Source organism: Cinclus cinclus, chromosome 1 (assembly GCF_963662255.1).
Source record: "Cinclus cinclus chromosome 1, bCinCin1.1, whole genome shotgun sequence".
Lineage (NCBI taxonomy): Eukaryota > Metazoa > Chordata > Aves > Passeriformes > Cinclidae > Cinclus > Cinclus cinclus.
In genome coordinates this window covers 56,470,749-56,491,560 of record NC_085046.1, presented here as the reverse complement: position 1 = coordinate 56,491,560, position 20,812 = coordinate 56,470,749, and the positions used below count along the sequence as shown (strand labels likewise).

General features: G+C 42.9%; 1 protein-coding gene across 2 annotated transcripts in view; it reads left to right on the top strand.

Moving 5' to 3' along the window:
* Window positions 1-20,812, top strand: part of PDE1C (phosphodiesterase 1C) — a 217,241-nt gene that overhangs the window by 14,632 nt on the left and 181,797 nt on the right. For both annotated transcript variants that reach the window (XM_062498241.1, XM_062498250.1), the window contains exon 2: window positions 10,475-10,525. In XM_062498241.1, coding sequence (XP_062354225.1) covers window positions 10,475-10,525 — 51 coding nt within the window. The remainder of the gene's footprint in view (window positions 1-10,474; window positions 10,526-20,812) is intronic.

Here is a 20,812-nt window from a genome sequence, read left to right as displayed (position 1 = left end):
TTTCTGCTTTCTCATCACCTTCAGCCACTGCAGATGGTACTGTGTCTGGGAAAGGCACCTAGGAATTGATCCTGGGCAAAATCAGTGTCACTGCTTTTCTTTCAGTGTCATCTTGGTGCAGATTAGGAAATAAATGCAAGATGAAAGGGGCAAGACTGCCTTTTTTGGTCACTGATGTCCAATATTGGTGAAAGCAGGAATCCAGTTGAATGATACCTGTTTATTTTGACTACTTTATGGTCAGTAGTTGCTGCCTTGGTCAGTAGTTTACATATTCTATTAACTTTGCCAAGTTTTATTAACTTTTACAAGCAGTTTAAATATCATTCTTCGAATTGCAAAATATAATTTAGGGAGCAAAATATACTATAACAAGAAAGTACATTTTGATCTCCCATTGTTTTCATCAAGGCATCATCTGAAAACCAAGGACACTTAACATTCTTTTTAATGATTTTAGAGTGATAGTGGCAGTCTAGACCTGCTTCTGTGAAACTGCTAAATGAATCTAATACATGTGGGCTTGCCATCTCTTGTCTTCCATGTGCTTGCAGATGAAGCAGTGTTTCGATTCATTGAAGTGGTGACCTCCTATTACTTGGAGAGGAAGACATTTGCTAGTTTACTCACCTAAAGGAAATTTAGCAACTGAGATAAAAAATGTGGATGCTACTATTCTGTTGTGTGCAGAGCTACTTCAGATCATAGTTTTTAGTATTACAAATACAGCTGAATTTCTTCTTGAAAGAAAATAAAAAGATATAACCCTACTTACAAAAGTGTAGGTCAATAGTACTATGATTTTGTTTTTGATAGCCAAGTTCTAACATTGTGTCTCTTAAGCTTTATTTTCCAGTGTGCTTTTTCAAAACAAAGCAGATATGTTCAAAATGGTGAAAATGTAATTTCAAATTTGGTCCTTGTCCTCTGTTATTTTTCTGTTTGACCCAGAGATGAATTGCACAACTTGATCATGATGAGGACATGCTCATTTCTGCAATACTTAGGTTTCCTCAGAGATTAACCTCAGATTTCTGGATTGTTAGCCCAAAATTTACCATGAGTTGCTGCAAGCTTTAACCAATGTGACATAATTTTATTTTCTGAAAATGTTTAAGCTTTCAAACTTCTTTTTCAATTCAGACATCAAGTCTGAGAGCAGGAGGTGAGCGCAGAATCCAATAGCATATATTCTGAAATACTTTGAAAGTTATACCATGTAATTTGAGACTTTCTGACCTTCACCCTTTCTGAGTACTTTTCTTGCCTTGTGTCTAAAATTCACAGATATTATGCATCAGCACTTATAATGTCAGATGGAGCAAAGGTTTACGATCTGGATCTTCCTTGTAGAGGAAACAAAGTGGGAGGGAGGGAACCCACATTTTAAAACCTCAGAAAGACAAATGCATGGGAAGGTCAAAAGCTTTTCTTAAACTGGAGACCACAAACTTCTTGTTCATTACCAGTGAATGAGGAGATGATAGTGAAATTTGAACAAAAACAGATTTATGTAGGGAACTTGCTTCTGGGATGGTAGTATATCTTTGTGCACTACAATCAGGCACATTTTATGTGTCAAAGGCAATTAAATATTATATGTGCTGGAATGCTGACTATGGATGTTGCAGATGTGGCAGACTGGAAGTTTTAGAGAGGACTAATGTAATTGTACAGGCACTCTCTAATGAGTGGCTGATGAACTATGTTGGTTTTGCAGGGCCTGGTTTTTGGTAGGGAGGGAGCCACAGAGGTGGCTTCTGTGAGAAGCTGCTAGAAACTTTCACTGCACTGGCAGAGCCAATCCCTGATGGCTCTGAAGATGGACGTGCTGCTGGCCAAGGCTGGGCCAGTTAGAGATGATGGTAATGCCTCTGTGATAACATATTTAAGACGAAAAAGAAAAAAAGGTGGGGAGCCATTTGAATTCCAGCTAAAGAGGAGGAGGTGAGAACATGTGAGGGAAACAATATGGAGACACCAAGGTCAGTGGAGAAGGAGGGGCAGGAGGTGCTCCAGGTGCCAGAGCTGAGATTCTTCTGCAGGCCATGGTGATTGATGACCATGGTGAAGCAGCTGTGCCCCTGCAGCCCATGGGGATCCATGGGGGATGCAGAGATCCACCCACAGCCCATGGGGATCCATGGGGGATGCAGAGATCCACCCACAGCCCTTGGGGATCCATGGGGGATGCAGAGATCCACCCACAGCCCATGGGGACCCATGGAGGATGCAGAGATCCACCCACAGCCCATGGGGATCCATGGGGGATGCAGAGATCCACCCACAGCCCATGGGGGAGGTGCTCACACCAGAGCAGGTAGATGCCTGGAGGAGGCTGTGATCCAGTGGGAGACCTGATGGAGAGAGAGGGGGCCCCTACTGCCAGGCTGGAGCAGCCTGCACCCTGTGGAAGAATGCACCTGGAGGACTGCACCCTGTGGAAAAGTGACCCACTGGGCAGCTGTTTTGTCAGGACTGTTCCCTGTGGGTGGGACTCATGTTGCAACAGTTTTGAGAGGACTGTTGCTCTTGAGATTGGAACCACATTGGAGGAGTTCATGGAGAACTGTCTCCCATGGGAAAGGATCCCATGGTATAGCAGGGGAATATTATAGATGGATAATGTGATGGTTGGCTTTCGCAATTAAGGGATGAATATTATGTGTCTGTTAAGAGAAGTTTTATTGATGTATAGCTATGTTATTATGATTCGTTCTCCCTGTAGTCCTCTTTCCCTTTCTCTTTTACATTGTTGCCACTGGATGGCCCTGGTAGTCAGGGCATTTGGGAGTGGGCAGGCTTGTTTCTAACCAGGCGTGGCATAGCAACACCTAACCCCCAACCAAGCTGCAAGAAAGTGATCTCCATCAATGGATGTTGAAGAAGAGTTGACTGATGGACTGGGGGGGGGGGGGAGGCGAGGGCAGGGTTACCTGAGACAACACCCGGGGTATTAAAGGTGGAGCAGCCATTTTGTGGGTGAGCATGTGGCAGAGGGTCACATGCTCCTGGCACCATCACAGCAGGTCATTTTTATCAAAGGAATTGGTGCTGATTTGGAGTTGGTAAAACTTAAGCAAGGTTATTTCATGAAGTATAAGATCATAGGTGAAACAAATGTTTTAAAGGTTGTGATGGGATTCACACTGAGCCTTACATGAGTGTTTAGATTTCATAAATCAGACAATCCAATGAACAAGTTCCTTGTTCCTGGTGCTCATTTGGACACAAATCTAAATGTTTAAAAAAATCCATGGTGGTCGATTGGCATCACACATCCACACCTATGGCTCTGTTTAGAGCTCAGCTTTCCACCAAACTGCAATTGCCAAAACCAGTCCCCTTGTGCTCCAGGAAAAGGGTTTGTGTCCAGACAGATCAAGTCCTTTGTGACATGGTCTCAGGGAGGTTCGGTCTGATGCAGAGAGGGGTCTGCTATTATGGGTGGTCTCTGGACTGCAGGGTCGGGTGCTGCTGTGGCCTGAGATGAGCAACAGCACTGGTTAGTCCTTGAGAGCCAAGTGCCAGAGGAGGCATCAGGGCTGCCCAGCAGCTGTGCCCAGTGCATGGCAACCAAGGGCAGGGACAGCATCCTGTGCCTCCCTGAACCTCCTCAAAGGCTCTGAAGGACACTGGGTAGAGAGCCAGTGGATAGGGCTGCTGCAGGTAGGACTGGGCATGGGGGGCCCCATCACCCCTGTGTCTCAGTGCCACCACCCTGCAATACAGCAGTCACTGGCCTGCCTGGGGCAGGACAAAAGGGAGCATCCTCCTGTGTCCCACTGTCAAAGCTGGGCTGGGGCGAGCCTGTAGATGTCTGAAAGGAAGTCCTTGAGGAGCTGGTGGAATTACTTGGAGGGAGCTCAGGAAGGAAGACTGAAGAAGGCTGGAGGAGACTGCTGGAGATGAGAAGAATCACCAATCCCTGGAGGTGTCCAAAGCTTTTTCATCTGGAGAGCAATGGTGAAACCAAAGGAATGCCTTCTCAAGGAACATTACAAAGTTCTCCATCCTCATCCCCTCTGGAATCTGGTTCAACAGTCTTAAGAAATGGGATGCGGAGATGTTGCCAAGGTTCCCCAGTGCTTTGGAACACCCTGCCTGGAGAGGAAAGGGTTCTTGCTCCCAAAAATGATCAGACTGAGGGAATTTGGCCACTCTCAGTAGTCCCTGTGTTGACCCTAGGTTGACACAGAATGGGTGTCGGGCATCTGCCCACATGCTGAGGAAACAGCTGGCCACTAGTGCTGGGATTATAAAGGAATTTTCCCTTCGGGCAGATTGGCACTGGTCCTCAGGGGGTTCTGCCTTCCTTTGCAGCACTGAGCATGGCTACTGGTCAGGCCTCCTCCAATCCCTTTTGACTAGGTTGCTGCCCACTGCTCATGCACCAGGAAGGCAGTCTGTCATGACATGGAGCGTGGGATGGAACCTTTTTTTATGCCCTCAAAGTGAGATAGGAAGTGTTTCCAGGTGTTTTTTGCCTTCCTCTTTTGCACTGTGCCACTTGCCAGGGCTGCTTTGTGCCATTTTGACCAGGTGCTGGCAACTCATGCTTCTCATACCCCTGCACAAGGGGGCTAGTTTGGAGTGATATTATCATGACTTGATGTTATCATGTCTGCATACATATGACTACATCATAATTGGTGACTATATATGAGTTATATGTGATAGACAAGCCAGTATCTAAAAAACAGATGAGTTGCTGATCTGAACCAGACTAAGGCAGTTCAGTGGTCTATCTCAGATGGTGGCCAGAAGTATAGGATAATGAGCTTATTTTTGGAGGAAGGGAGGGGAAGGGAAGGGAAGGGAAGGGAAGGGAAGGGAAGGGAAGGGAAGGGAAGGGAAGGGAAGGGAAGGGAAGGGAAGGGAAGGGAAGGGAAGGGAAGGGAAGGGAAGGGAAGGGAAGGGAAGGGAAGGTACTTCTGCAGATTCTCACATTTTCTCATGCACTTTATTCAAGTTTGTGTCAATCAGACTGGGGTATCTGGGCATCCTATGACAGCAATTACTCATGAAGCAATATAGGAAATGGCATAAACACTTGATTTTTGTTCTGCATCCTTTCTTCTAGATGGGCAAAATAGTTTCTCTGAGGACTATACACAGTGCAGGTAGCTCAAAGTGCAGCTGCAATGCAAGGTCTGAATCTGTGCCGTGGGAGCAAAAAAAGGGTGGGAGCCACAGGAAACAAGCTGTGAACTGGTGCTAACACTTTGCCTAGCATCCTGTGGTGTTGGCCATGGAGAGGGGTGTCCAATCACCCAGAAACTCTCCAAGAGCCAATGAAGATGAGAAATCTGCAGAATAAATATCAATGTTGGAATGGGCTCACAGACTGTGAAGGATATGTGTTACATCCTGATCATTCGAACCTAGGGCTAAACCAAGGTTCTTTTGCTCTGGGTAGACGCAAAGTAGAAAATTCCAACCAAATATTCTTAAGAGGTAAAAATACACAGAAATTTATGGGCAAACTATAGAAAATTGAGGAACATTGGCAAAAGAGTAAATACTACATAACACCACTTATCACAGCATAGACAGCCCACTGAACATAGATTGTAACCCATTTGATGTTACACTCTGTGAGAAGAGAGAAGAAAAAAGGGAGAAAAACAGGAAGTCAGGAAATATATAGATAAATAAGCATAGCTACCAGCCCCTGGGTTCCAGTAATGTAAAGCTCTGAGATGAAGGTAGGGTTAAAGGACAACATGCTTGCCTTGTGGTCAGGCTACTTACAGCCTTGGTCCATTCCAGACTTTCTTCCCAGGTGGGACTTAGGGTCTCTCAGCCACTCAGGGTTAGGCAAAACTGGGATGGCCTCCCATGACACTGTGGGGATGAGGGAGAGGGGACTACCTCACCAGGGCAAGGTCTGAGACCCCCCGCCCCCCCCCCCCCCCCCCCACTGTGATACATGAATAGATGAGACCCACCAGCAGAGAAAGAGTGAATCTGAGTGAATCTAAGGTTTATTCTGAAGCATAAATATATATATCTTTACTCCTAAGAGGGTTTTTTTTTGGTTACAGCTTACAGACATGATCACAGTCCTACAATAAATCTTTCCTCTTGACATTTTCTGTTGTTCTCTCCAAAGCCATGGTAAAGGAGCGTGAAGAGTGTGCATCTATGTTGACGTGGAAGTAGAAACTCAGTTGTTCAGTTCTGTCTCAGGTACATGCTGTCTCAGAGAGACCTGCTGCTGGTGCTGCTGTTCTTTGTTTAACTCTTTCCTTACACCAACACCCATTAATCTAACATTCAACCACATATTCCAAGATCCCAAGATGCACCAAAACAGATTACGTTTTCCAGTCTCTGACTGTATAAAGGCTAAAGCATTTCTTTGTTCAGGATTCCTTCCTGGAGACACTTGCTTTAGGCTTTTATTGTGTTGCTGCACCGTGATTAAATTACTTATTTTATTAAATTAGTAGACATCTGCGACTTTGCTATTGGAAACCTGGGGTTGAACAGGTGAGGAAAATTTGTCTGACAGTGTGAGTGGGATGTATGTAGGGAGTAGAGTCAGCTCACTGGAGCTGTCTGTTGCAAAGGGGCTTCAGTCCCAGCAGTGACAGTCTGGGATGGTGGGAACGTGACTGGGTGGTCAGACAGGAAAGTTTTCTTAACATCTCAGCTATGCGGGAATTTACCTGGGTCTTTGTACAGGGGAAGTACAACTAGGAAAGGGCAAGGGGTGCAATGTGAGAGAGATATAAACACACTTGATGACTGTACTCCAACTCAGATGCTACAAGTTCAGGGGAACATGATGAGAAATGGAGGAGTGGGTGAAGAAGCTCATAAAAGTGGTTTTCAAGGGTATGCAAATCAGAAGGTATGCAGGCTATCACAGTCTGATAAAACTTTCATGTTTCTAATCACAATACTATTGTTTATAAGATGTGTTTTCTAATAAAGTGAGCTGGAAGCCATGGTAGCTGTAGTGGGTTGACCACTGGTCAAATGCCTGTGCACTCTTGAAAATTGTCTACTCATCTTCCTCTAATAGAATTGAAGCAGAGGAGGGAAAAAAACCCAGTTAAACTAAAGCTCATGGGGTTGAGGTAAGGATTAGGAGAAAATGGTTTAGGGGCAAAACAGGCTTAGAACTTTAAAGTGCGTAAAGAAAACCTTATTAATGGAAATAAAAGAATGATAAGAACTAAATAAACCTTTAAAACACTTATGCCCCCCAGCCCCTCTTTCCTTCCCATTAATCAGATGAAAGTCTCATCTAATCAGATGAAAATCAGCCTAGACTTCAGTCTACAAGGGTAGAGTGTGGCTGCAGAATAAGCATATCTAAAGGGACAGTGGTGCAGGAAATCTCCGAAAGTACTAGAAGTCATCTTTGGTGTGGGTTGGGACTTTTTTGTGAGAAATTAATCTTTCCCCAGCTTTATTAATTCATACCCAATTTCACCCAAAAGCTTATTATTGTTAATGAACTTGAAAAGACAAAGTGTTGAGAAGATTTCAGGCCATCTGGTGAAAAATTCTTGCTTACATGTATATAGGATAAATATGCAGAATTTACACAGTAAAAACTGCATCAAGTGAAATCTTCTAAGATTTTCCCTGTGAGCAAATGCAGAAATGCTCTTTGCTTCTGAATATTTTCCCTTGCTTACACAGCATTGGGTCTGGACAATTCCCAGGCAGAGGTTATCTCAGCTGCACCAGGAATATTTCTAGGAATGCAGGTTTATCATCCCCTGCATTTCTGTCCTGATCATTGCTTTGCTGTTGTCGTCGTGCTTTTGCTCTGCGTGGCTGTATTCTAGATGGAAGAGCTTTACTCTGTGTATAACACCATCTGATGTCCCTGGAAAGCACTGCCAGCTGAAAACAAACCTATGCATCCTGGAACTGGAAAATGTAATTTTTTTTAGGGGTTAACCACACCTGTTGAGCTGGCTGCTGTGAATCTGGGAGCTGAGCTGCCAAACACAGATCCTAGGTGAAGTGCTCTTGTTGCAACAACATGGAGGGTGGCACAAAGTTAAGACCTGTCCACCTGAAGGCCCTGTTGACCAGGGAGTGCCATCTGCCATCAAAGTGGAGGAACTACTCTAAAGCAAATAATAGCACAGTTAAAAGGCCCTTAGCAGGCCATTAATTGTTCACTTGATGCTCCAATTAAGATATCAGTGCATATTATGAATTTGCCGAGTCTCTGCTGTGATAGAGGACCCCAGAAGAGACTGGTCTGGCTGCTGATCTCTCAGCCTACCCCCTGCAAAGTGTCATCTCTGAGTTTAAGACAGACTAGCTGCTTGAGCTTTACATATTTGCTATAACAATATTTTCTGGTATGTTTCTTGATGTCACCGGATCCAGCTGTTTTGATACCAGCTCCGTGGAGGATGCTGCTGCCTCTCCTTCACCATGCCATCACCTGAAGCAGAGCTGGTTTTGACTGTGGGCCAGCGTAACTCTGTAGAATCACTCCAATGTCTGCATATAATGTCCAACCATGAGAGCTTATTTAGTGTGGGTTTGTGCTTCAGGTCACAGTGATGGATTTAGTCCAAAGAAGGGTCTCTTGTACTACTTGAGATGCCTCAGAGCCCTTTCTCTGGCCAGCCTGGTGAGTTTCCTAGGCTGATATAGGCATGCAGTGTCTTAAGGCTACCATCTGGTGGCTAATGGGAGCAAAATGAGCCAGTGATGTGTTAAGTCCCTCTGTTCGCCGAAGTGAGTGCTAGAGACATCTTAATCAGCAGGTAGAGATTGAAGAGCAAGAAAGCTGCAGTGACAGTGGATATGGGTCTTAAATAATGCCAAATTTAAACTGATCGCTTTAAGCCTTGACAGAAGAATTAAATTTTATCAAAGTCTTTTCTGACTTGAAAAGGTCCATTAGTGTTTACTTGACATTATCTTGCTAGAAACCTGTGAGTCTCAGTTCTGATCTTTTGCATCCTTTTATGGATTTTCTTAGTTTGGTTGGTCTAGAAAACAACATTTTCAAAGAAAGCAAAGAATTTGCAAAGTTTCTATGTTCCCTTATGCTCTCTTCCATATGTGCCTATCAGTCTTGTTCCTCATGATTATTTTAGCTACAAAAAACAAACAAACAAACAAACAAACGTAATGGATAGTAAGTACTCTCCTACTCTCCTTGAAAACGTCTCTCTTTTTCAACTGTAGTTTAATATTGGGAGAATTCCACAGAGTTGTTTATGCTCTTTACTAACTGTGTACCAGCAGGGTCCCAGTAATGTTGAGCTATGCCAATATGAATCTGAGGCAGAAAAAGAGCAGGATTTGTGCAGTAATTTTTTTATCCTGGGTGATATCTATGTGCAGTTCCAAAGGTTGGAGTATTCCTTTGCACATGAATTTCATTTAATTTGCTGTTAAACCAACCTCTGGTCTTCCAAAATTACTGGAACATTTAATTTATGTAGGTGCAATAATCTTACTTTTTTCTTACCATACTGATTAATGCAACTGAGTACTCTTCTCTCCAATCTTGTGGGTAACCCAGAATGTTACTGTATTCTGTATCTGTGCCCAAAAATTATTACAGTCTCTTTAGGAGACTGCAGCCAGAAAATGGAACCAGGATGGTGGTGGGGATATTGCCGCGGTCCTTTTCCAAGTCTGAGGTTGGAAGTAGACAACCATCTCTGTCTTCTGGCAGTGCTTGCTGAAGAAGGGTCTGCTTTGGAACGGGTTGCTTTGGGCTGGCAACAGTAGCCACCCAGAAAAACTGCATTTCACAGTCAAAAACTGTTTCAGAATGAACTTTGCAAAGTCTGTGAGCAGCCTGAAGCTTGAGCTGGTTCCTGGGGCTGGGCTTATCCATGTCCATGGTTGTGGGATGGTTCTTCCCCTGACACTACCCCAGCATGGAGGACAGCAGCCTCAACGCTGGTGGAGTCCCATGGGTGTCAGCGGGAAGCAGCGGGCAGCAGAGCTGACTCCATACATGCTGGAAATTCCCGTCTGCCAATAGAACTGCTTAGTAAACTTTGCCTTCATGGGAGGGTTCTTTTTGCCCATCAGCTTTCCCCCCATTTGTCTCCCAGACTGCACAGTCAATTCGGGTGCCATTTTCCCTTTGTCTTTCAGGCCACACATGGGTCTGTGGGGGCCACCGTGTTGGAGGGAAGGGTTACCCCACCATTCATTTTCATGCATTTGTGAAATTCAATGATTTTGTGTCTGTGTTATTTAGTGTTATTTTTTGCCTGTTGATATTTTGTTGTTTTGCCTGCTGCTTGTCATTAAATTTATTTTTTCACATATACCTACTCATATTAATTTTTAATGGTGGAAATGGATTGATTGATTGAAACTAAAGGGAGTAATTTTAGAGTGTTTGTTTCTTTAAATTTTCTTAAACTGAGACATCTGTATATGCATAAAATGTCGTATTATCATTAATCTTACTGTAACAATAAATTTTAATGCATTTTTTCTCTATATTTTCTTCTTTCAGTCGCAAATGAGACAGGTGACAAACATCCACAACCGCTTTTGCAATTTGCCCGTAAGTAGCCTTTTTCACTTTAAATGGTTGATTTCAATACCCACTGTAAAAATGAACAATTTAATAATTCTTTTAACCTCATATTGTGTCTGCCCTATATTATGTGTCATTTGCAGTACTAAACTGAGAATACATAATATTTGTTCGGAAAAGTCACCTACAGAAATTCAGTTTTACTGAACAGAGCTGATGTAAATTTAAATGAATGGAAGGCATTTTGGCCTTACTATTATTTCTATACTATATATATATAATATGTATATGTATTGTATATTTTATATATATACACATGTAATATAGTAATACATATAATATGTTATATATACTTTACTATATATTATATTTATATAACTATATGTATTATTATTTCAAGCATAAAAAGCTATAAATGTCTCAAAGCCACTGAAGTTCATTACAGTGCTTACAAAGAGCTTTGTGTCAAATCTTAGAAATAATACATGAAAAGTGTTATTAAACCTTACTGATATCTCCTTTATCACTTTGCTTCATGCAAAAAGATTAAAACCTAAAACTATGGCTTGGGATTTGGAATAACTGACCTGAATTTGAATAAAAAGGAGGGGTATATTTGGTAATGTAACATCAACTGACCATGACTGTGACCATATGATTTACTAGGATAGGACAGAATATGTAGAAATGAGGATAAAGGTAGGGCATTCCAATCATAACATATGCATTTTCATGGTGATTTATGATGACTTAGCAGGGAAAAACTCTCTCTTCATTATTAATAGGAGGTGAGCATTTGTCATCATCATGGGCCGTGCAGCTCAAAACATTAAAATAATTTACATCTATGGTGCAGTATTTTGCACAGTCACAGAATGGCATTCTGAGCGTCCAGCTCAGCTGTAAGGTGATGTACCCATCGTTCACAGGGTACCATAAAATGAGGCGGAAATATTTCTGCAAATGTTTAAACGTATTCAAAAGGATTTGAAATTAAAGTTGTTAAGGACTACACCTAGTGCAGGTAGCTTGGTGGGCAGCTGTAGTGCAAGCTGCAGGTTGTGCTTTGGATGGCAGGAAATAGCAGGAGCCCCAGGCAATAAGCCATGACCTGGCACAGAACACTTGCACAACAGAGGGCATAGGGACTTGGTGCTAGCCAGGTGACTGGCCACAAAGAGACATGTGGGAGCCTATGGCTCAGCAGAAAGGCCCCAGACAATCGAGCACATGGACTGTAAAGGTGTAAAAAACCAGTGATTGCTTGGTTCAGGATCCCTCCTCCTCAGGACCCAGCTCAAGCTGGCTTTTTCTGTCTGTACCAGATCAAATTATTTGAAGGATCCAGATGTCTGACACTGCTATGGGACACACTTACCTGTGTCCAAGCAGGTAAGGAGGTCTTGTCTGACTGTATGCAAGTGGTGTGTGTAGGGAGTCAAGCAGGGCAGCTGTCAGCTTATTGGAGCTGGCTGCTGTGAAGGGGCTTCAGTCCCAGCAGTGAAAATCTCAGGTGGTGGGAGTGTGACTGGATGGTCAGACAGGAAAGTTTCCTTGCAAACACAGCTGGATGTTTTGTGAGTTTGGCTGAACTTGATTCAGAGAGAAAGGGCTGAATTGTTTATACTTAAGAAAAACTGGCAAAACCAAACACCATCAACAAAACAACCCAACCACTTTTACAAATTACTTGTGCCAGTAAAAATTCATAAGCATTTTGCAAGATTATGTGCAAAACTTTTCAAAATAGTGAGCTGTAGACAGTCTTTAATATACAGTGATTTCTTCAAGAGTCTAGCCTAAGAGTCTATTTGACATTTTTGTGGGCTTCTTAAAGGATTTTGTTCTTTCACAATTAACAAATAAGCAATCAGTGTGCAGATGCAACATTTCTGGTGAGCCCACAAAACACTAGCTGAAGTGGTTGTTCACTTAGATCTGTTGCTACTCTGTGCACATGGAGCTTCTTCAAAAAGAATTTGAGCAGACCTGCTTGTAGTGGCACACTCATCTTCAAAATGTGTGGTATTTTTGTCTTAACTTTTTATGTGAATTCAGATTTATATATAATTATCTGTGAATTTATTGTTGGGATGTAAACTTAAAACACTATGCCAAGATTGGGTTTTTCAGAAGGTGCACATCAGCTGAAACAATATATTTTCTGTATGAGATTTTCTGGAACCAGTACTTGTTTATAATAATATCTTATGTATACTTTTTGAAAATATTTTTAAAAGCATATTTTTCTACATGGACATTTATATTAGGTAAGAGAATAATAAACATGCAAATAATATTTGAAGACTTCCTCCAGAAAAAGGAGAATTGCTGTAGTTGCTCTCAAGGAGATTTGATTAGTTCTATTCCTAAATGGAGGGCATCACCTGTGACCCAGTCTAGTAGCATGGTCACAGCAGCAAGAAACATTTTCATTTTTCAAAATAGTGTTATTTATATTAACTTGGGAAACACTGTTTTATTTTCTTCTAGGGATGGAGGATAATATGCAAAGAGTACTGCCAGGAAACTGTGGTTCTACTGCCTAATGCTTTGTATTGCTCCTTCAGGATAAAGGAAAGGAGAATACTCTTGTTATAAGAATTTTTAAAGAGGAAAAAATTAGATAAGAAAACGCTTTAAATTTCTGTTGTGGTTTTCAAGAGGTAAAGCCAGTGAATTTGCAGAGAATTTTGGCACTTACTGCACTGCAATTAAAATATAACATTTTTGGTTGTTGGACAATATGCAGATGAGTTCTTAGAAAATAGGGGTGAGGATGATTGTATACTAAATGGTATACCTTTATATATTGCCCTAGCAAAGAAGGGACAGCCTGCCTCTATCTAAACTTCAGCTATCTCAAAGTTACAGTGTTTCATCTTTATTTTGTAAAGGGACAGTGAATGACAGAGTGTCCCATTCCACTGTGGGAAGCTGTGAGTAGTTTTTTTAAAAAATAGATGGTCAGGGACGAAATTATTTCAAACGAGACAAACATTGTATCTGTTTATTGGTAACGAAAAACAAAAGGAGTTGCCCAAACGGAAGAGGGCTGGAAAAGACATGACAGAAGGAAGGAAAATGGGAAAGGAGCGGGGTAGAGGGGAGAGAGGGGACAGAGAGGGGAGCAGCGGAGAGCGTTGCCCCTGCGAGTCGGGGCAGTGCGGTCGGTGTCCCGGCCCGGGGCGGAGCGCTCGCTGCCCGCCCGTGCCCGTGCCCGTGCCCGTGCCCGTGCCCGGCTGGCTCTGACCGAGCCCGCGCCGCGCTCGGAGGGTTCGGGGGCCGCTCCCGCCACGACGGCGCCGGACACGCCGCGAGTGGGCGCTCCGAGCGGAGCTCCGGGACCCTGCACGGGGCACGGCCGGGAGCCCGGGCCGGGCTGGGGCCGGGCTGGGGCGGCAGCGTCGAACGCAGGTAGCTCGGGAAGGATGCGGGGGCGGAGCGGCAGGAGGCGGTCAGGGACACAGGGAGGCAGGACAGGCGAGAGGGCGAGCAAGAGCCAGCGAGGGCAGGAGAGCCGAAAGGCCGGCTGGGGCCAGGGCAAAGGAGGAAGCGAGCAAACCAATAAACAGCCGGGAACCCCAGCAAGTAGCAGCGAGCCCCTAGCCGCTCTCAAAATCTGCCCATGGAGCGGAGACCATTGGCCCAGTCCAATCTTTCTTTGCTGTCCATTGGAGAAGCCCCTTGACTCAGTAGGTGTCTCCTACTGACTGCCCCATGTGAGGTGTTGCCAGGTGAAGTCCCCGCAGAGGTGAGGCTTCCCACACTCCTGGTTCCCTCCTGAAAGCCACATGTGTACGCTCCCTCCCCCCACATGCCTCTGACAACCACACCAACTAGGGTTGAGACAAACGAAATTGGTGAAATCAAAACTAAATTGGCTCCTCAAACAGACCCAGAAAGAATAGAGGCCATAATTAAACTTCCACATCTGGTCATAAAAAAGCAGGCATGAGGACTTTTTGGAGCTGTGGGATTTTGTTGGTTGGGAATTCCTGCATTAGGAGAATTGATTAAATCTCTGAGAAAACCAACAATGAAGAGTTAGAGTCTATTGCATGGGGCCCAGTGAAAGCTTTTAAAGCAATCAAAAGAGTTTTGGAGCCTTTGGCATATTCTTCAGCTCTCAGGCTCCCAGATTATATCAAAACCCTTTAATCTGTAAATACATTAACATGAGGTATAGCCAGTGGACCCCCCCATAATCCAGTTGTATATGCCTCAGTTCATCTAGGTCCAGTTGCAGTGGGATCACCAGCCTATACCAAATCAGTGGGAGAAAGAGCAACAATATTGAAGAGCTGCTTCTTTATCCTGAATCATTCTGTAATAGTCCATATTCCAGATAAGCTGGAAATAATGTTGAGACAGTATGCAACCCAAGCTTTATGGACACAATGGGCACATAGATATGAACTAACCCTCCTAATGGCCATTAACTTAATCTTAAAAAGCTGTAACACCTTGAGTTCAGCAGGTGTAATAACTTTGCCTGACGATTTGAGGCTGCACCTTGAATCCTTACTACAGGAAAGTCATTGAAGTTCTAGAACATGGCCAAAGAAGGGCAACAAAGCAGGTGAAGGATCTGAAGCACAAGTTTTATGAGAAGCAGCTGAGGGAGTTGAGGTTATTTAGTCTGAGGCAACGGAGGCTAAGGGCAGACTTTTTTACTCTCTACAGCTACCTGAAAGAAGGCTGTACTGAGGTAGGGATTGAGCTCTTTTTACCAGTAACAAGTGACCAGATGAGAGAAAATGGCCTTAAGTTGTTCCAGGGAATATTGACATTAGATTATAGGAAAAATTTCTTTACTGATAAGATGGTCAGGTACTGGAACAGGCTGCCCAGGGAAATGCTGGAATCACCATCCTGGGAAGTGGTCAAAAAACATGTAGATGTGGTACTTGGGGACCTGTTTTAGTGGTCTACATGGCAATACTTGGTTAATGGCTGGACTTGATGGTCTTTCTCAGCCTTAAGGCTTCTGTGATGGAGAGCATCACCATTGTGAACAAGTGATGCATTTCAGGTAAAACACAGATTGATTTAACAGATACTCTTTTATATAACCCTGTTGGCATGTGAATGCAAGACTCACAAGCTGAGAGCAAAATGAATCTGTTTGTTGCGGAGTTATGGCAGTACTTATACACTTAGTGTGAGACTCTTTGTTCAGTCCTTCACAGGCAACCTGGCTGTAGGCTTGTGATAAATCCGTCAGCCTGACAGTTTGTTAGTTTTCTCAAGGTTTGCAGGCTTCAAAGAAACAGGACACCTTTCCTGTTCTCAGATAGTGTGTAATCTACTTTCTTCTGTGCTTTTCAGGAATTTTCTGCAATGTCAGGCTTGTTTGTTTCTCACATAACTCAGACCTAGTTGCTTTTGTGAATATTTCATTCTACTACCTGCAAGGACAGTGATGGACTGGGTACACTGTAATAAACCAGGGACAAGTAACAGAAGCAGAACCACTCCCAGCAGAGATAAGCATGCAAGGAGCAGAACAACTACTCTTGACACATGCAACACACCTGAGAAGAGGGTCAAGAATTTATAATCTATACAGACTTGCAGTATGCTTTTGGGCTATCTTATACATCAGAAATGTAATGGAGAGAACAGGGATTTTTCACATTACCAAGAAGAGACGATGTAATGGAGAGGAAATGTGCAATTTACTGTAATCAGTAAAGTTACCTATAGAAACTGACCAGCCCACATTAGAGGCATTACAGAAACTGGAAGAGGGAAAGCTGTAGCTGATGCAGCTGCAAGGGCTGCAGCCAGGCAGTGTCTGATGCAACATAGCATTGACTCAGATGGGTGACCAGAGTGAATGGCTAAATTTGAGACACCAGAAGACTTCGTATGAGAAGGACTGCTCAATAGAAAAGCCAATGGGAAAAGTGGGAGGAAACTGAAAATAATGATGGAATATGGTCAATTGGAGCAAAACCAATTCTGCCAAAGAAATATTTAATTACTGTGACTAGATGAGAAACAGACAGGGTAATGATAGGGTAATCCACTTGGTTCATCTTGGAAAGCCAGTGGATGTAATATTTTTGGATTTCAGCAAAGCTTTTGATACTGTCTCTCACAGAATCCTTCTTGACAAATTGTCCAGCATACAACTGAATAATCATGTTACATGAAGGATGAGAAACTGGCTCACAAGCCAGACACGAAGAGTTGTAGGGAATGGAGTAACATCAGACTGGTGACCTCTCTAGTGGGGTTTTTCAGGGCTCAATCCTCAGCCCAGTTTTCTTCATTAGGGACTTGGATGGAGGGCTTGAGGAATATTAAGTAAGTTTGCTGACGCCCCTAACTGGGAGGAGCTGTTGACTCCCCTGTGGGCAGAGAGGCCCTGCAGAGAGTCCTTGACAAATTAAAGGACTGAGCAGTCAGGAACTCTATAAAGTTTAACCAGTGAAATGCAGGATTCTGTGCCTGGGACATGGTGTAAGGCCCCCAAAACTGGCTGGATAAGGTTCTTAAAAGGACTTACTTTTTTTTAAGTACTTGGAGTTATATGTGTGGGAGATATACCAACAAGATATTCTCAAGAGGTCAAAACAACAAAAAACTTTACTGGCAACTTCAGAAAATCAGAGAACTTCAGCAAAAGTCTAAAGCAGCATTCAATCAACATAAAACATTTCACCAAGCGGTAACTTAGCCCATTCAACTTAGCAAACTCCGAACCTATCTGATTTGATTTTACTAAAAACTCTGAGAACAGGGAATTAGAAGAAGAAGAAGAAAGTGAGAAAAGAAAGAGAAAATAAATATAGCTGCCAGTCCTGGTTCCAGAGTTGTTCCACTGAGAGAAATTCCAAGAGGAGGTAGGGTCAAGTCATGTGCATGCCTCAAGTCCTGGGTTAAGTATCCCTTGGCTTTGCTGGGCCCTTCCCTGGAGTGGGGCTTCTGGTCATCAGGCTACACTGGGTTGAAATTTAGGCTCCATGGGTGGGTTGTAGCACACTGCCTCCAGTGTGCCAGGGATTGCCAGTCACTGTGGGGCTGGAATATAGGTCCACAGGAATGGGATGTGTGAAGCAGGGCCACCACCTCATCAACGCAAGGCCCAGCCTTCCCCTTTTCTGGCACATGCCTGAAATATTTTGAGCCTGCAGTCCTTCCAACCTCTTACACAGGGCAACCGTGATTGTATGTATACACCAGGGAATGACAGTTTGGAGAGCAGTGCTGCAGAAAGAGACCTTGGATGATGGCCAATTGATTATGAGTCAATAGTGTGCTCTAGAGGGAAGGAGGGCCAACTGTGTTGGAGTTTAATGGGGTTTCCATTAAGCACAGCATTGCCAGCCATTCAAAGGAAGAGATTGTCCTGCTCTACTGTTGTCTGGTGAAGCCTCAGTACTATGTGCAGTTTTGGGGACTGCAATATAAAAAAGACATTAAGCTGTCAGAGAGGTCCACAAAAATGGTGAAAAGTCGGGAGAGAAAGCCTTAGGAGAAGTGACGGAGATCTTGGTTTGTTTTCCCTGGAGAAGAGGAAACGTGGGAGACCTCATTGCAGTCTTCAACATTCTCATGAAGGAAGTGGCGGGGCAGGTACTGATATCTTCATTCTTTTGACCAGTGAGAGGACTTGAGGAAATGGCATGAAGTTGAGTGTGGGGAGATTTAGGTTACATGTCAGGAAAAGGTTTTTTACCCAGAGGAAACAGTGCCAGATTGGGCACTGGAATAGGCTCCCTGGGAAAGTAGTCACAGCACCAAACTTCTCTGAGTTCAAGAAATGTTTGAACAATGCTCTGAGGCACGTGGTGTAATCCTTGAGACTGTCTTGTACAGGACCAGGAGTTGGACTCAATGATCCTGATGGGTCCCTGCCAACTCAGGATATTCTAGGATTCTAAATGGCCCTACTGTTTCAGGGTGTTCCTATTTTGCTGTTAAAATTTTAGGTTAGGAAAATTGTATACACCATTCTTACATCAAATGAGTAGTGGATAACCAACCAGCTGGGTAATAACTAACTTCTGAGAATGCTTTTCTCTACTGGTAATTATTTAAGCACTTGTGCACAAGAATCAGTAATCTTGTGCTCTGCCCTATGAGAATCATCTTAGCATTAATTTTGCTATGTCTGTTACTTGTAATAATGTTGTATATAAAGGTAGTGGTTAAATTTCTTGAAAGGTTTTTCTTTTTCCTTTTAATGTATCTGCAGGTATACTTAATAAAATAAAGTGAAGACTGTTGAGGACTATACCTAGTGCAGGTAGCCTGGCTTGCAAGTTACAGCTTGTGCTGTAGGTGTGGGGAAATAGAGAGCTCCAGGCAACAAGACATGACCATTTGCATAAAAAAGGGCATGGGGACCTGGGCCATTAGTCCAGTGAGAGGAGGATGGCCAGAGTGGCCAGTTGCCCAGAGACTCTTGCAGGAGCCAGTGAAGGATGAGAAGACCTCAGAATAAATATCAGCATTGAAATGGGTGCATACACTGTAAGGATAAAAAACTCAGGGATTTCTTTTTTGAAAACCCAGGCATACCTCCCTGGAGGCACCCAGCTTCTGCTGTCATAATGTAGAGCACCATGGGAGCCAGGTGTGCTATGGAAAATCCAGGGACAAGCTGGTGAGGGAAATCTCTGACTGTATGATTGTGATGTAAGTAGTGAGTCAGGTGGGGTGCTGTCAATTCACTGAAGCGATCCTTTGCGAAGGGGCTTCAGTCCCAGCAATGAAAGTCTTGGATGGTTGGAGTGGGAGTAGTTCCTGGAAGGTTAGACAGAAAAGTTTCCTAAACAGTTGTCTGAAGAACAGCCATACCATTACAGGTCCTTGAATAATAATAATAATAATATTGTATAGACATTGCATTTATTTCTGCTGTTACTGTGCAGTTATTACTTGGCTTGGAGTACCTGGTGTGAGAAGTTATATTGTAGCACAGGGTTTGGCACAGAATCTCAAGGCAACCTGTAACTCTGGGTCAACATAGTTCTTGCACATGTGGTAGTTGCTTACATTTAAGAGCAAAGAAGAGTATGGAGTTTTCCTAATTATCTAGAAAACTGTCTGAACATAATTAAGGAATGGAGAAAGTAGATGAGAATTATTACTGATCTTCTGTCTTTGTAACATTTAGACTGTGTGAAAATAAGGTATTTAAGACAGAAAAAAGAAAAAAAAGCTGCTGGCTCCTGTTCATGGCAGCAGATATTGCTGCTTCTGACAGGAATAGTTTTTTGTGATTTATTCTCTTGAGGTATGGAATAACAGCTCTTCTGGGTTGGTTTTGTCTTGTGTATTCAGTGTGTATTGCATCAAAAAAGTAACTCTTAATCCATGTATTAGGTCCACTGGATAATTGATCTGATAGCTGGGAAAATATTAGAAAATTTTACCTTATAGTCCCTAATTAAAATCAGTTGCAGACTTCAGAGATACCCCATATTCCGGATTTTTAAAAAGTTTTGCATATAAATTCCTAGGAGAATTACTAATAGCAGAGTTGGTTTGTATTACTGTTTTGGAATGTGATGAGATTAATGCTTGCTGCACCTCTGTTGTGGGAAGTCTCAAGTAGTAATCAGTATTTCAGCACCTACCTGTTTTTATCTGGTCTGCTAGTTCAGTCATGTATCGTTCTATAATACTTGAATATTAGAATATGACAGAGATGTTCAGTATGGGAATGTTGCTGGGATTTTCAGAAGTGCTTGATTTATTCAGAAACTCTTTGGAAATTTTTGAAAATGTGAAACAGACACTTAACAACATTTAAGACATATTCTTTTCTGCAGCAGGATGGGCATCTGATTGAAAGATGCTAATTGTACTTTGTAGGTGGAACTAGACTTACAAATAATGATGAATTCTCTGAATGTCATGCAAGAGCCACTTGAAGGCACTTCTAAAGAAATGTAAAAAAAAAAAATCCATAGAAATATTTTGGCATTTGAATATCTACTGTGAAAAGCTGAACTTTTGACAGAAGTATATTTTCTGGTACTAATCTTGCAGTGATCTCTTATCTATAATTTAACCACTACTAACTAGTCTGAAGAATGTCAATGATGACTATTGTATTGATTTGGTGCTTTGATTTTTTTGCCAGCTCTTTGAGTAAAGAACCACATCAACACACACTAAGTTAAAACGTGTTACATGGAGAGGATGTTTTTTATCGAGGTGTGAAAGCTTCATGTTCTGTAATAAAATATTTTTATGGGAAGCATTACAGTTTTGCATTTGGAATGACTGATGTTTGTGCTTCTTTCCACTTCAAACTTTTTTTCAGTTTTTCAGGCTTATTCCCAAACTGTG